We start from the raw sequence: 16734 nt of genomic DNA on the forward strand, positions 1-16734 counted from the left end.
ATAATACTTAGTACATTACATATTTAAGGTGTGTACAAACAAGCTTCAACTGCCAAGCAGCAAGGTGGTAGGATCTAAAAACAGGATGAGTGACTCAGGGCCACATTAAGTCAAAAAAGCCAGGATGCTTATACTATTCCTGTGCTATGTCCAGTAGCTCATGATCTCTTTAACTTGGCTATTAACAGAATATCTATTCTGCCCATTACTGTCTCAATGGGCAACTACAGTGCCATCAGTAGGCTACATGAAGCACATTTTGAAATATGGCCTTTGGAAGTCACAGTATCCACAGGCCTGATATCTTTAGCAAGGTAACAGCACCCTGCCTACTGGGATGTAGAGCCTATAAACTATACCATTCAGAAAATTTAACCTTGTCAAGTAGCATTGGGTTACCTCTGCATTAGCACTGCTAGATAACCGTGGTCAAGTTATGATGTTTATGTACATTGCTATTCATAAAAGCAGCAAAGAGTCCTGTGGCACCTTATAGACTAACAGATGTATAGGAGCATGAGCTTTCGTGGGTGAATACCCACTTCTTCGTATTCACCCACGAAAGCTCATGCTCCGATATGTCTGTTAGTCTATAAGGTGCCACAGGACTCTCTGCTGCTTTTACAGATCCAGACTAACACGGCTACCCCTTTGAGAATTGTTATTCATGATACTTGTGACTCAGGTGCACAGCTCCAGAACACAAAGTCAGAGGTGTTTGGATACACTAGGATAAACCTTTTGCAACATGCTGGCAAGATTAATCCAATTGCTATTAATTTGGCCAGTGCTGCTTGTTATCTTCATGTACTTTTACTGTTACTTAATATGTAATCAAGAGAAGACAAGACAGTGTTGTGTTTTACAGTAAAGACTTTGAATGTATAGCAGACAAAGCAAAGTTTCTCCATAATATTAAAAACACTGATTCAGTGGACTACAAAGACATTCCTAGATGCGTATGTAATATGCACAAAGGTAGATCATGTAAAACAAACAGCTCTCTCCACAGCTCATGTCAGAAGTCTCTCCCCATCCCCCCTTCAAGAAGATTCCTAGAAAGCACATCCCAGCCTTAAAAATAATCTCCCTCTTAGGAATTTAATACGATTTAAGATTATTAGACTATTTTTAAGCTTGCCAAAGGAAACATACTTGTTTTGATGAGCATCAGGACCAGATACAACATAGCTAGGACCCTATCAAATTCATGGTTCACTTTGGTCAGTTTCATGGTGACTGGATTTTAAAAAAACAAAAAATTTCATGATTTCAGATATTTAAACCTGAAATTTCACGGTGTTGTAATTGTAGGGGTCCTGACCCAAAAAGGAGTTGTGGGAGGGTCTCAAGGTTATTGTAGGGGGGTTGTGGTACTGCTATCCTTACTTCTGTGCTGCTGCTGGAGGCGGTGCTGACTTCAGAGCTGGGCGGCCAGAGAGGGGCAGCTGCTGGCTGGAAGCTCAGCTCTGAAGGCAGAGCCACTGCCAGCAGCAGCGCAGAAGTAAGGATAGCATGGTATGGTATGGTATTACCACCCTTACTTCTGCGCTGCTGCCTTCAGAGCTGGGCCCTTGGTCAGCAGCTGCAGCCCTACAGCCACCCAACTCTGAAGGCAGAACAGAAGTAAGGGTGGTAATACTGTGACCACCCCCTCCCGCAAATAATCTTGTGATTCCCCCCCCCACACACACACACAACCCTCTTTGGGGTCAGGACCCCCAGTTTGAGAAACACTGGTCTCCCATGTGAAATCTGTATAGTATAGGGTAAAAGCACACAGAAGACCAGATTCCACAGTCCGTGACGCATTTTTCATAGCTGTGAATTTGGTAGGGCCTTAAACATAGCAATCACACCACAATACAACGCAAATCACACCCTCCCAGAAGATTGCTGAAGTCTAACTGAAACAGCCATTCATGTAATTTTCTGACCAACACCTTCATTTGTCTGAAATATTCACATTGATGGCCTTGGGTTCTCACTTGTCTTTGTACAGTGAAACAATCCATCCTGTTAGTAAGAAGCCTAGATACTTATAAGCTTGTCATCAGTCAAAATGTCAGCAGCCTTTACTACACTAGAAAAACTAGGACCCATAATCCAACACCAGTGCAGTGTACTGGTGTACTGGTGGCAGAAATGGTGAAGCCTGTAGCACAGACAGTATTTAGGCAGTTTTGCCACCATGTTATCCACCACTACACAAAGCTGTTTGGTGGATTACAGATCTTAGTTTTCCTATATGGCCCCATTACCACTAGGTCAGAGTGCCGTGCAATCTCTAGCGTATTTAACCTCAACACCTCTACAAGATAGTGAAGCATTACTATTTCCATTTTACAGAAGAACCAAGGAGGAGACTACTGTGGCTTGCCCAAGTTCAGGAAGTCTGTGGCATAGCAGGGAAATGAACCCAGATCTCCTGTGTCAAAGGTCAGTGCCTTAACTACTGGACAATCCTGCTGAGAACCATGGGATGTATCTTCACAAAAGAGCTTAAAAGCTTTCATGCCTTTTTCCATAAGTGAAGAAGTAGGATGTAAACAGCATGTAGTGGTTAAGAAACGCAGGGGACACAGTCCAGTTAGCTGAAATGTTGCTCTATTTCGTGACTCATAGCTGTTGGAATCAGGAGGCCCCCATAATGAAAAATCCAAAATGGAGCTAAAGCAAGCTGCTAGGCACAAAGCAGAATGAGTCAGTCAGAATGAGCAATCCTGTTACTGGGAAACAATCAGCCCCGAGTGACTAATGTTCTGTTCTTCTCTTTACACTTTCAGGCTTTTCAAGGTAGCTTGGCCTATGCAGGCCCGATATGTCTTCAGATTTAGCACCCAAGAGAGGTGCAAGATAAAGCTCAAGAGGTGAGCCATTAAACAACCTACAAGTTATTTATCCTGAAGAATCCTGAAGCTAAGGCCAGCTAGGCTTTATGCTCCATCAGAAGCAGAGTAAGACGACCTTTAACCTGAAGAAAAAAGCTGTGAAAATGCAGTTCTAATCTGTTACTGTGAATGCAGTTACCACTGTTGTGTGTGACAAGCCTGAACCTAGAGCTGCCTGTTCTGTAAAGACAATGAGGAGTCCTTGTGGCACCTTAGAGACTAACAAATTTATTTGGGCATAAGCTTTGTTGCGCTAAAACCCACTTCATCAGGTTTTAGCCCATGAAAGCTTATGCCCAAATAAATTTGTTAGTCTCTAAGGTGCCACAAGGACTCCTCATTGTCTTTGCTGACACAGACTAACACGGCTACCACTCTGAAACCTGTTCTGTTACAATCCTCCCTCTCTTCCTCCCAGCTACAGTACAGATGTGTTTATTCTAGTCTCCAATAGGTACTGTGACAATAGGCTCCGTTTGAAGGCCCGGTCTACACTTGAAATTTAGATTGACCTAGCTATGTCATGCCGGGTGTGAAAAAATTCACACACAAGCCCCACAGTCAAGCCTACTTCACCCCCAATATAAACACGGCTAGGACGATGGAAGAATTCTTCTATCAACCTATCCACTGATGCTCAGGGAGGTGGATTACCTACATCAACAGAAGAACTGCTTCTGTTGAGGTGGGACGCACCTATGCTATGAGCACTGTAACAGTGCAACTGCATCTCTGCCACTATAGCGTTCAGTGTAGACACAGCCTTACTCTGTTAAATCACACGAGTTTTGAGGGTCAGTCATATGTCAGTTTCTGTATAGCAGTGCTCAATTAAAAGGAAACCAGACTCTTTGCAACCCTCAGACCCAACACATGGCTAAAGACTTACCATCCCTTATAGCAGGCCTGCACAACTCGTAAAGCGGCTAGGGCCATATTACTCCAAAGAAAACAGCTGAGGGCCGAAACCCCCCGGCCCTGCCGAAACCCCCCCAGCACTGCCAACCCCCCCCCCAGCGCCGCCCAGCCCCCCCGAAACAACCCCCCCCCCAGCGCTGCCCACCCCACGGAAACAAACCCTCCTTCCCTAGCACTGCCCCACCGAAACAGCGGTATTGAACCTTGGTAATATGTTATAGCGGGCCCCTAAGGTAGTATAATTAAGGTAAAAGAAAACTGTCTTTTTGCTAGAAGTAGAATAAGATCTTCCCCCCACTTTGTAATCAATTGCCCTGTTGAATGAATGAGGTGTGAATGAGGAAGGCATGGAAGGCAAGCACCTCCACGGGATGGGAGCCAGACCAGATCAGTAGAACAGGTCAGCCACCGACTCACCACTCGCCTCCTCAGCTCACCTGCCCCCCCGCCACTGCCCGCCTGCTCACCTCCTCAGCCCCCCGGCTTGCCTACTCACCCCATGCCACTGCCTGCCTGCTTGCCTCCTCAGCCCCCCCTGCTGCCAGCTCACCTGCCTCCCCCACTGCCCGCCTGCCTACTCACCCCCTGCCACTGCCCACCCACCTCCTCAGCCCCTCTCCCTCACCCACTGCTTGCCTACTCACCCCCCGCGGGCCGCACAGTGAGCCCACGCGGGCCGCATATGGCCCCCGGGCCGCATGTTGTGCAGGCTTGCCTTATAGTTAACAGCAAGTTACTTGGCAGAGATACTCCAACTAACAATTCAATACAACTACACCCAACAGTGTATGCAGCTGAATGCATCCAGAGAAGTGCTGGAATTCAAAGGTGGGGAACACAATGGAATGTTCTTAGTCCTTCATATCTACTTATTATATTATAGATTGTTAAGGCAAGAAAGGCCCATTAGACTAGATCTAATTTCCTGTTTAACACAGACAAAAGAATTTAATTTGTATTGAGCCTAATAATTTGAGACTGACTGAAGCAACTTCCAGTAAAGCATTCAATCTAGATTTGATGCCAGCAGGAGGGGGAAATTGGTGATTTATTAACTGTTGTAACACTCTTACTGAAATTTTCCTAGTGCTCATTGCCAGCTCCAGTGGGGCAGGGATAGGGTGTACCTTAGCTTTGTATTACTGTTTTAGACTTTTCAGTTTAGCCACTCTCCACGTTCCAGAAGGGCACAAGGCCCCACTGGGCAACCTTAACTCTGCATTAGAGTTTTGGGGCATTTAATGTCCTTGTTTTTAAAAAGTGATCTCAGTATACCCTATGCTCCCCTGCCTCCTCCCACTTTTCCTGGCTCCTTCTTGGCCATTACTCCTGCCAAAGACTGTACTGGTGTGTTTTAGCCCCTTCACAATCTTGTCATCTATCTCTACTTTCCCAGCACAGCCTGGTTCGTCCCCAAATCTGAGCCTAATGTATTGGGAAGACACTCTACACAACCATCTGCAGCATAAGTGGATCAGAGAGGTGTGACGTGACCCCCTTCATTTCATTGAGATGTCTGAACAGAACACCCAGTGGAGAAGAATACAGACCAACAATAGCTCAGAGGTGTTAACTGCTTCACTTGTCTCAGTAGGTGTTCACACCCCCTCCCTGGGGAATTAGTACCCCAGTTAACACATGGAGGAAGGAGAGGGGCTAAAATCTCCAGATTCCCAGCTCACACATAGGGGTTCCTGCCCTCCCCAGGGCTACAGGTCACCATTTGTTCTATTCTTCCCTTTCCCCTTCACCCCACAGTGAAGCACATCCCCCTCCAGTCCACAATCAGCAGCCTGAGAGTCATTTCCACATCACCACCCAGGCAGGCCAGGGCAAAGGGATCAGGGAGGGGGCAGTCACTTCAAATGGGAAGGGAGAATGTGGTGCTGACAGGCACTCCTTCTAACCCCCCTGCAGCCCACTTGCAGACTCCTACCCTACTCTTCCCTCCCCCACCTTCCCCGGTCCTGAAGGTGCACACACACCCACCCACCCACATACACACCTCTTATAGCAGAGTGAAAATGAAGACACCACCATTCAGTACAATAATTCCCTCCATTTCTCTAGGAAGAAACTAGAGCTTTCAACTCACTCCCAATTCCAGGCTCTAAACCAGTGGTTCTCAACCCACAGGCTGCTTGCAGCCTAATCAGCACACAGCTGCAACCCATTAGACATCCTCAGGGCCATACAGGTAGTTTTGTGTGGATGCGGCCCACATAACCCAGAGAGCTGCATTATGTGGCCCACAATGGTAAATAGGTTGAGAACTGCTGCTCGAAACCCTAATCTCAGCAGTTTCCTGCCATCACCTGAGTAAGAGGAAACATCTGCAGAAGCTTCAAGTTCAAAACTTGCCAGAAGATGTGTTTGTTTTCTTCTAGAAAGAGGAGAAACACAAGTGTTATTAAGGCTGTTATTGTATCCCACTATTATGGAAACTACCATGGACTTTCCTAAGGCAAGCACATGCCAATAGACATCTCTGTCAAAAAGCTAATGGGCTAGCTTGTATTCTCACTGGCTGACTTCAGAGAACTCCCCTCCTCAGGGAGGACAACAGGGAAGCTGTGTAAAACACATCTCCGCTGAAATTCTGAGCCCAGCCTCCTGCCATGAAAAACGGATGTACAGTATAGCCAAGCTTCTCTGTGCTGCATCCTCACTACACCTTTGAAATTGTAGTCTAAAAGCAAGTCTGTAAGCAGGCCAGGAATTCTATTCTATTCAAGTTCCTATACTGTCCTCATCACCATAATAAAGGTACAACTATCACCACCCAGAATAATCAGAAACACAAAAGTACTTCCATTAGTGCAGCATTAGCAGAGAAAGGTTGAAGTCTTTGTGTATGTCCAGTTATGCTACCACCTATCTTTAAGGAAGACCTTATGGGCTGCCAGCCATGTACACACATGCTAGTCCTTACTATGAAGATGTCCCTCCACCAAAGGAGGGCGATAGCAGGTAGCAGCAGTTTGTCAAAGCAAACTGGCTCTTGTCTGATGTAGGGCAGCGCTTTTCAAACTGAGGTGTGTGTACCCGTAGGGGTACATGGGTTCTCATCGGGGGTACAAGGGAAAATATCCTGCAATGGCAGACACCACATTTTATCTAATAAGACTAGGCAATCTAATAATAGGTATATTATAACCTTATCTCAGATGGGGTACGTGGTAAACTACATTTTTAGGGTGCATATCTTTTTCCAAATAGTTTGAAAACCACTGTTGTAGGAGATGAGAGCAGCGTTTGAAGCATAAACAACAAGGAGTCTGGTGGCACCTTAAAGACTAACAGATTTATTTGGGCATAAGCTTTCGTGGGCAAAAACCTCACTTCTTCAGATGCATCTGAAGAAGTGATGTTTTTACCCATGAAAACTTATGCCCAAATAAATCTGTTAGTCTTTAAGGTGCCACCAGACTCCTTGTTGTTTTTGTAGATACAGACTAACACAGCTACCCCCTGATGTTTGAAGCATAGTTTATCTGGCTGCCCTACCAAACAGCTGCCAGAAAGGAAAAGGTCAAGACTTGGTAGATGGATGCAATACCCACCAAGTCACTCTAGTTGGTAGTGACCGAAAGCCATCTCCATGTGCAACAGCCCCTTTGTGAAACAAGTTGATAGTTTCAGTCCAGTTCCTAGTAGCCATCAAGAAGTTTGGCTGGATGAGGAATGAGGCACTCTGGTGGGAGCCCCTGGTATTGGGAAAGCTTCCACTGCCCTTACCCAGGCTGTACCTACTCCAGCTAAGAAGTGCTCAGTCTCCATGGCTCCCAAGCCAGTACCCTTCCCCAGCACAAATTGCACATGGATGGAAATGCGTGAAAGCTGAAGAGTAACTATTTCCGTGGTATGCATGATACTTACACAGCACTGCTTTTCACCAGCCATCACCTAATCTGACCTGCTGTTCACTGCTCAAACCATTTTGTGTTTATTTAGTAGCCTACTAAATTGGTTTGAGTTGTGATTTCCAAGTAATGAGTGAGGTTCCTGAACATTAATAAGCTTATCTGACTAAGCAGCCCAAGACCCAGCAGCAGCTAGATGAGGACAGCACTAGGAAGAATCCAGGAAAATGTTTCCTCTGAGTAGCAATACATCTACAGGAATGAGTCACAAGCAACCCTCAACTCCCACCAAAGCAGGAATTCAGCATTGCATAAAGCATTACATGGTAAAGCAGATTGCTCTTGAAGCCCAGTACAAGTGTGACAGTGGCTGCAAGAGGAAGAGGATTAGTTCAGAGATCTGAGTTAAGCAAAATGAGGTTGCTTAGTAAGCCAATTACTTTCTGGTTAGGGTTAGTATTATCAGATCAGACAATTCCACCCTACAGCCCATAAAGCAGCTGACAAACTAATACTCGAGCACCCAGACTTTCCCGGCAAGTACCTAATGTGGCCCGATAAGGAGTCCATGAGCTGCACTTGGTTTATGGTGAGGGAACAGACAGCAGCCGTCCTTACAAATATGGAGGCCTAAACCCAGCCAGAGATAGTTTCAAGACAAAGGTGAACACCACTGGAGTTTCAGGGACAATACCCTGGTTTTAAGTCCAGCTCAGTAAGTCCTCAGAGCAGGAAGGCAGGAGGGAAAAGAGTACTGGGATTTCTATCTGACTTGAGGGTGCCATGTTTCATATAATCAGTCTGTGGACAGAGGGTGTCCGTTTGAAGCACTACTTCCAGGGATAAAGAGCTTTCTGCTTCTCTCTGCTCTAGACTGCTGCCTGGAGATGAGGGAAAATAGATTTTCAATATCCTACCCTTTCTTTAGCCTCTGATTTTGAAGTTTTCTCCCCAAAAATAGCTCCAGCTTCTCCCTCCACTGCTGCTCATAAGTTTTCCAACCAGCAGTGTGAAGAGAACAGTTGAGTTTCATAGCTGCTTTTAGGGTTCTCAAGAGCCACAGTCGAGTCTTTCATTTCTCACTGCTGTTGCTTGACAAAGCTAAGCAGAAAGAGGTACTAGCATCTCATAAAAAGGAGTTCCATTCCAGCTCCCTTGGAAGATTAAAAGCTAGAAACTTAGGGTTAGGGTTTAAGTGGACGCTTAGACTTCAGAACATTGATGGTTTAGGCCCCCAACACATCAGGGAAAGCTTCCTATTGCCACTGCTAAGTGAACACGTGTATTTTGAGTCCTGGGTCCCAGCATGCTTTTAGATTAATACTTTTAGATTAATTGCTCTCCTGCCGGGATCAAGATGAAATGCTGCTTACTGGGACCTGTAGTCTCTGTTGGTCACCTCTCTGCATTAAAGAGAAAGGAAGCTGCAGGCTGTATGGTACAAGTATTTATGATGTATTTAGCACCCTGAACTATCCTTTATTCATCCTTTTAGTCTAAGACAGAAGAGATGTTTTCTTTCATTCCAACACCAATGCACATTTCCAGTCATTTACTTCTCAACTTCTCATGCTGCAAGCCATCCATAACCCCAGGGGTCTATCATCTTTTATAAGAGAGAAATTCTAAATGTGCCATTCTGGGCATCCCTGGGCAGAGAGGTTTCCTGATCTCTTTCAAAGGACCTCTCCCCAACCTCCCTGAAAGGAAACTGACTAACTGTGGCTCCAAGAAACGGACAACACTGAGGTATTAGTTACCAGGGATGGAGCCCTTACAACACAAGAGAAGTGATGCTGCCGTCTACCAAAGCAACATACACAAAAAATTAGAGAAAGACAGTTTGGTAGCATCACACCAGATGAGAGACCAGACTGCTAACAAAGCTTTCAGGGACAAGTAATGTTGCTCCTGCTAACTGATCAGAATGGCATCAGCTCTACTTCTTAAGGAGCCCAAGTAAACTTTTTCTAATAAGAGGCTGTAGCTTGGTCTACATTTTAAACTTATATCAGCATAGTTATATCAGTCAAGAGTGTGCGAAATCCACTCACCCCATCAACACAGTTATGCCAACAAACCCTCCCAGAGTAGATTAATCTAGGCTGACAAAAGAGTGCTTCTTTCTGATTACATAGCTAATGTCGTTTGGGAAGGTGGCATTCCCACACAAGCAAAAAAACCTTCTATTGGTGCATGCTACATTAGGGGCCTATGGCAGCATAGCTATGCCAACACAGACTCTTCAGTGTAAATACAGCCTGTAACTACACAGAATGTGCGCTCAATGAGGGCCCCTAGTATCTCAGACCTTTGGAATGCACAAAGCATTCAGGTTTCCCTACCTGGAAACGATCCAGGTTCTGATTTTGGGCAGACCGAGGGTAAAGTTTGACAGCAGTCTATGGTGCTGAGGGGATAAGAGTAGTGATCAAAAAGCCTACAGCTTAAAATAGGAAAGAGAGATCAGAGAAGATTAACTTCCTACTGGGGAGAGAAGCCAATTACATTGCCTGATAAACAGACACTGGGTTTCCTGCAACTCTACAGAATCCAAAAGCCCAGAGAAAGGAAATGAGAATGCAGTGGAAGAGCTGTGTGAAAAGGGCCTAATTTTCAACCTCGGAACAACAATTTACAGTTACCAGAGCTAAAAATGTCTCAGCCCAGTAGGCTTTACAGAGAGAAGCTGCAATCCATGAGCCAGCTAATTCATGCTTACATCAATAATGCAGATAATTTTGGGGAGGGGGTACTCCTGATCCCCTTAGGAGGCCTTTGCTCACTTTAACCTGTCATGTTAGATTACACCACACCACCTTCAAGATAGATCTACAAATCCTGACTTAATTCTCATTTCACTCAAGGACTTTCAGCTGCATAATCAATGCTAAGATGACTCATAATAGTTTGTTGCCATGACGGGTGTTTCAGATGGATCACCAATAACCAGCTGGTACCCCACAGCAACAGTGCTTTAGCATTTGAAGCGGGGTGTCAAATAGACACTGTTCTCACCTAGCGATGAGGATATGTGCATTCTGGAGAACAGACTACAGATATTAGCTCTCAATATCTTTGACTTACCACTATGCAGGCCTGAGGGGGAGCACCCCAGCCGTTTAACAGCTGCCCAGCAACCCTATACAACAAGAAAGGAATAATTCTATCCAACAGGAACTGCGGGAGATTTTTAGTGAGCCAGACTAGAATTTACACAGGATGCACAAGAAAATAGCCCAATTACAAAAGGAAAAAAGTGGCCTACATAGCATAGCAAAGGGTCAGGAGATCACAATAACCACAGGACCTTGGTTTTATCTCTTCTCTCGAGCATACTGCCTCTTACCATACTCCGTATCACAGCGGAGCAAAGGGCTGTATGCGGACACAGGAGAAAAGCCACCCTCACCACTTTTCCTGCAGTACCTGTTTTCTCCTTGGAGTCTCCCACCCAAGTGCTGACCCAGCCAGGTGCTGGTTAGCTCAACATTTGTTAGTCCCAGCACAAGGCATTTGTAGCTACAAGCCAAGCTCCCACCCACCCCAAGCCAAGGATGAAGAGATTCTTTTCCTTGCAGCTTCTCCCAGGTCAGGGGTGAGCCAACCGAGGAGCCATCAGACTTCCTTATCTAAAGCACTTAGTCAGGAAAAATGATGAAACACAAGAAACCCAGAGACAGGGTCTCTCCCTCCCTTACACCCCCTTCCCAAATACAGAGTCTATTTCTCCCCCACCCCCATACAGCATCACCCCCTCTCTTGCACACTCCTTCCGAGATACAGGGTCTATTCCCCACCACCACCAAAATACAAGGTCTTGCCCTCCCTTGGACCCCCCCCCAGATATAGGGTCTATGTTCGCCCTAGAATACACAGGGTATGCCACACACCCCAGCTATAGGGTCCATTTCCCCTCAAAATACAGGGTGTCTCCTTCCCCTGCCCCCTAGATGCGGGGTCTGTTCCCCCCCATCTCTCTCCATGGTGCCCCCCGCCCAGGTACCGGGGGAGCTTTAGGGGCCGAGCCCTGCCCCCGCCCAGCCGGCGCCCACCACAGGACACCAGGGAAGGGGGGAGCTCGCCGACCCAGCCCCCAGGGCAGCCCCTCGCTTCCAGGCAGGCGGGGCAGGGCAGGCTGTGACCCACGCCCCGAGGCCAGAGCCCCGCGGGGCGAGGGGCTCCCCACCCCGCCCTGACGGGAGATCGCCCCCTATCCCGAACCACAGGGCCCCTGAGATGAGGCACCCGCCCAGGGCAGCCTGGGGCAGAGGAGGGCCCCGCCGCGCCCAGGAGCCGCTGCCCGGCCTCACCTGCCAGTGCTGCCTCAGCTCGCTCTCGCGCCCTCTCTCCGCCCAGTCCCCAAGATGGCGGCTACTCCCCCCTCCCTAAGGCGCCCCCCCATTACTGCAGAGCCGCCGCATCCGCGCATGCCCCACCCACGCCCAGCAGCCTCTGCGCATGCGCCTCCAGGAGGGCGGGGCCGGCGGGAAGGGAGAAGCGCGCAGACTGGGGAAGCGAAAACTTCATGTCCCAGTATGCACCGCGACAGCTTGATCCGCGTGGCGTCAGAGGCCACTCGCGCTGCCTACTGGGATTTGTAGTCTCCCCGGCCAGAACGCCGCGCTGGAGACCGTGGACCTCCAGGAGGGGGCGTTGCATGCTGCGGCTTATAGTCCCTGAAGAGGGACAGCGCCAGCGGGCCGAGTTCGAGCCCGAGGTTGGGGAAAAGAAATGTCCCGCAAATCCAGAGGGTTGGGCTGCGGCCAGGGGGCTCTGTCGGGGTAGGAGGCACCCCCTTATTCCCAGAGCTGGGGTCGAGCCTGCGGGCCCCAGTGAACGTGGCAGCAGCAGCTCTGGCCACCAGTGTGCGGTGGGATGGGGCAGCAGGGGCCACATGGCACCTGTGGGTGTCTCCGGGGGTCAGGGTGGGGATCCCCATCAGTGCAGGCACTTTAATGCCACTTCCAAGCTTATAGACTCCCTCCCAGCCAAAGCCCTGCTGGCACTTGCCTGGCAGCTGGGAGCCGCACCAGCATTCTTTCTTCACATTGGGAAACTAAGGCACAGATTGGCAAAACGCTTCACCCCATAATTCACCTTCCCCACCACCTCACTCTCCCCCAACATTCAATAATCAAATAATGAGATTAGCTTAAAACGGTGAGGTTAAAGAAGTTCTTTTTATTTCCCTTCTGGCTTTTGAGACTTTAATGTCTTGGGCCTACTTTTAGGCGTTGGTTTGCACCCATGAGGGCTTTAAAAAAATAAAGCTGAGATTCTCCCACAGTCACTTGCCTCCAGAAGCTGGGGCTTCAAGTTTAAACATCAACTATTGCAAGAGTTGGCAACTCTCCTAATTTCTTTGTCACCCTTCTGCCTCATTTGTCCAATCCAGAGCCTGGAAAAAGCCCTAAAATGTCCAAAGGGACCCGTTCAGCCCGAGCCTGCTGTATTAGCAATAGGACACATTCTCTTCTATGATGCTATTAAAGATAAAGGTATCAAAGGCAGGAAGCCAAGTTGAACTGGAGCCAGAACTGCAGTCACATGCAGGAGACAGGTGGGAGGTGTAGAGGCCCAGTCTGCATTTGGAAGGCTTTACTAGTACAGCTATACCTAATCATCGAGGTGCTCCTAGCATAGACACAGGCACAGATTATACTGGCAAAACTTCACTTTTGGCAGCATAGCTTATTCTATCCCCCTCTGAGCCAAATAAGCCATCCCACCAAAAGCAGGGTTTTGCAGGTATAACCGCACCTAAACTAGGAGCTTTTTGCAGGCCCCGCACACTGCCGGCCCGACAGCTATGCCAGCAGAAATTTGTAGTGTAGAGCCTGCTGTATACTGAACCCCATACATGTCTGAGGGGTGGGGGTTGCTACTGAAACCCATTTATTCCCATGTATACACAGCAGATGGGGGGAGGGGGGGTGGGGAGATTATTCACCCATCCCCTTCAATTCTATGGGCGTTGCATTAGCTTCCCTCTATTTAAGACAGGCCTAAGAAGAAAGAATAGATCAAGCCCTGCAGTTTAGGTTTTAGTTGAGAGAGATGTCACAGCTTCTTTTTCCGAATGACCTTCATCAGGGCACACATTTGAAAATATAACACACCCCTGCGGGTTGGGCCTCAGTGAGTATGAGAGTCTCTTTCTGTTGGAGGAGCAGCAGTATAGGACAGACAGTGACTATTCACTTGCCAGAGCCGGAAACATCTGGGAAGAGCTCATCAGGAAATGAATAGGATCAAGCATTCTAGGCCTCAGCAGCGAGGGAAGCCTGCTGCAAGCCAGCCACACCAGCCGAAGACACAGGACAGAAGAGTAATAAAAACAACAGGAGCCAGGCTTCCAATAAAACTATGTTTATAAATAAAAACAAGGAGATTGGTTTTGTTTTTATAAAACCCAGTGGGCAGGGGGAGAAGCCAGGCCAATGCCAGGATGATGAGTTGGCTGGAAGGCAGGGTAGGATGGTAGGTGGCAGCGTGAGCTGGCAGGATAGTGGATATTAGACAGGCTGGCACCAGGGTAGATATGAAGGATTATGCACAGTAGATGAACTGGTAGCATGGTAGGGAGCTAGAAGAGCTGGTGCTGTGATAGAGGGGCAGGAGGATGGCACATAGGGCAGGATGGCTGGTGCTGGGATGGCAGACAGGGCAGTAGATGAGCTGGTGCCAGGTGTAAGATATATTTCACCTGCTAAGAAGAAGAATAACCACAACTCCAAGGAGTTTACACGGTTGCAGAGGAAGCTGTTGCATGGCAGCAAGAGGACCCAGGGAGGAAAGGGAAAGACTGTGGCAAAGCCCCTCATTGGCTGCGGTGGAGCTTAGCGTACCATGTACTGTCTCGTGCACTACCCAGTTACCCAAGATAGCCTCTCTGTCACACCAGCATCAGGCAGGAGGAGCAGGGCTCCAAGGGACTCCAGGAGGCTGATGGAGAAAAAGGGAACTTTTCTCTAACAGCTAAACTGACTGCAGTCCTCCACAGGGACAGGGCCCAGGCCCTGCACACATGCCCCAGGCAGGGGCTGCAGTACCACGTCACAGAAGGGGGCAGCATCTCAAATAGGGACTGTCACAGCAGGGCCAAGGCTGTCACTCTCCAGTCTCCTTGGAGCCTGGTCCGTCCCCACCCCTCCCTTGTCCACCGAGAGGATGAGGACAGGAAGCCCCTTACCCCTCTAGAACAACGGAGGGAGCCAGCAAACGCAGGGGGACTTGCCATTGTGCTCGCCCACACTCTAGAAACACCAAGGCTGCCCCTTACTCAGCTTCTTACCCCCTCCTCTTGCTCTGATTAGGCCTAATAGCTTCTGCACCTTGAGCCTGCAGCTAAGCACCAGTGTAGGAGAGTACAGCCAGTAGCTGTTGCCCCCAGCTACACACAGCAGGCCTGGATGGAGCATGCTCTGTGGCCACGGAATGGGTCGGCAGGCCCATGGTCATGCAGGGGGTGGGAGAGGCTGCCTAGACTAAAGGCACATTTTCAGAGCTAGACACCCGCACTTGCAGAGCAGCAGGTGCAAATGAAACCCTCACGTTCAGCCAAATCCACACCACGCAGCTCATGGGCACGAGCAGAGCCTTGAGTAATGGATGGCAGTTATTTCAGCAATTTCAGGCTCCTGATGCTGGCCTGTACCTCCCATGGGAGTTAATGACCCAGCAGCACTCAGTCAGGAACAGAGCCTCATTAGCGTACTGCCTCCAGACCCAAGTGGGGCCTTGCCACAGGGGTGCACTGGGTGTAATGCTGTACAGAGAGTAACAGACCCTGGCCCAAGCCTGAGCATGTTGTGGTGGAGTAGGGGAACAGAGAGTGGTACCCTCCCAGCTGGGGCCTCACCTTCTCTACTCCCCAGAGGCACTGAAGCCATGGAACATTCATGCCATTGGCCAGGAGATGGCTACATTTATTGATCTGAACACACACAAGGCTGGAGCTGGGCCCTGCTCCCCTCTCAGGGCTGTGGAGGGGACGGGGGGGCGTCTTCAGCTATTGGGAAAGAAGCCATCTTCAGCACCGTACGTGCCCAGCGCCCTTGGGGCTTCGTGTCCTCCTCTGTTGGGCCAAGCTGCCATGCCATGCTCCAGCTCTCACCCCTGCGGGCGGCAAGCTCAGAGGAAGTCAAACACCCCGTAATTCTTTGCTGCTTGACAGAAGAAACACAAAAGGGTGAAAAGAAAGAGGAGACGTTTAGGGTGGAAGGAGTGAGGTGGCAGCGGCAGCTACACACGGGCGAGCAGCACAGGCACCAGGATGGATGCGGGTTAATGGGGTTAGAGATGGGGGTTGGGGGCTTGCACAAGCAGCAGCAACTTGCCTCTGCACACACGAGTCCGGAGGTGGGCTGGGCCGGCGGGGCTGGCAGGGCTCAGCAAGGCCTGCTGGCCCCCGCCTCCACGCCACGGGAGTAGGGATTAAAATCAAGGTTTAGTTCAGTTTATTTTTCCCTTTTTTAGTTATCAAGACAAAAAAAAAACAACAAAGTGAAGCCAGGGCTGTTCCTAGAAGACAAACCGACGAGGGCAGCAGACAGACAGGGGGACGGGTGCTTCACATTACATCCACAAAGAACTCACTGGGATTGCCCATGGCCATTCGGAACGACTGTCTACTGGCCGTCAGTTCAGGGGGCACAGAGGCCAGGTCACGGCCCGGCGGGGCTCCTGGGGGCCCCATGGCAGAAGGCGGCGGAGGCATCAGCAGCATGGGCGGGCTGTAGAGGGGTGGCAGGCCAGGCGGCCCATACGACTGCTGGCTGTGGTGGCTGCGGATGCTGTGAGCTAGGGAGTGCTGGCTGCGCTGGCTGGCTGGCACCGAGCGCTCACTGGCCGCCCGCTCCCGCCGCATACTGCTCCGGGTGGTGTGGTCCGACTCACTGCCACTGCCGCCCGACTTGGACTCGCCAGCCTTCGGGTCTCTCTCCTTTCTTCTCTCACTGCCGCTGCGGTTTGAACCGCTGCTGCGACTCCCTGCAAGAAGCCCAAGGCAAGGTTAGGGAATGACCCCGACAACGCCCCCTCAACATGCAACCCCAGCC

The 16734-nt window shown here is 49.3% G+C and overlaps 2 protein-coding genes across 10 annotated transcripts in view; both read right to left on the reverse strand.

The window, feature by feature from the left end:
- AP2M1 (adaptor related protein complex 2 subunit mu 1) overlaps positions 1-12065 on the reverse strand; it is a 45947-nt gene extending 33882 nt beyond the window's left edge. For 4 of the 7 annotated variants that reach the window (XM_024214291.2, XM_024214288.2, XM_024214290.2 and 1 more), the window contains exons 1-2: positions 11986-12055; positions 6125-6192 (exon numbers count right to left, since the gene is read on the reverse strand). The gene's annotated coding sequence lies outside the window, so the exon portion shown is untranslated. Of the gene's footprint in view, positions 1-6124; positions 6193-8589; positions 8609-10759; positions 10779-11985 lie in introns of those variants that run through there. The other 3 variants (XM_024214286.2, XM_024214285.2, XM_024214287.2) reach the window with 3 other exon arrangements.
- A 1963-nt stretch (positions 12066-14028) lies between these two features.
- DVL3 (dishevelled segment polarity protein 3) overlaps positions 14029-16734 on the reverse strand; it is a 42106-nt gene continuing 39400 nt past the window's right edge. For 2 of the 3 annotated variants that reach the window (XM_024214297.2, XM_026650093.1), the window contains exons 16-17: positions 16274-16666; positions 14029-15840 (exon numbers count right to left, since the gene is read on the reverse strand). In XM_024214297.2, the coding sequence (XP_024070065.1) occupies positions 15809-15840; positions 16274-16666 (425 nt within the window). In that variant the 3' untranslated portion in view covers positions 14029-15808. Of the gene's footprint in view, positions 16667-16734 lie in introns of all 3 variants that reach the window. The other variant, XM_024214298.2, reaches the window with a different exon arrangement.

The sequence above is a fragment of the Terrapene carolina genome, unplaced genomic scaffold (assembly GCF_002925995.2).
Source record: "Terrapene carolina triunguis isolate 2854851 unplaced genomic scaffold, T_m_triunguis-2.0 Scaffold88, whole genome shotgun sequence".
Taxonomy (NCBI): domain Eukaryota; kingdom Metazoa; phylum Chordata; order Testudines; family Emydidae; genus Terrapene; species Terrapene triunguis.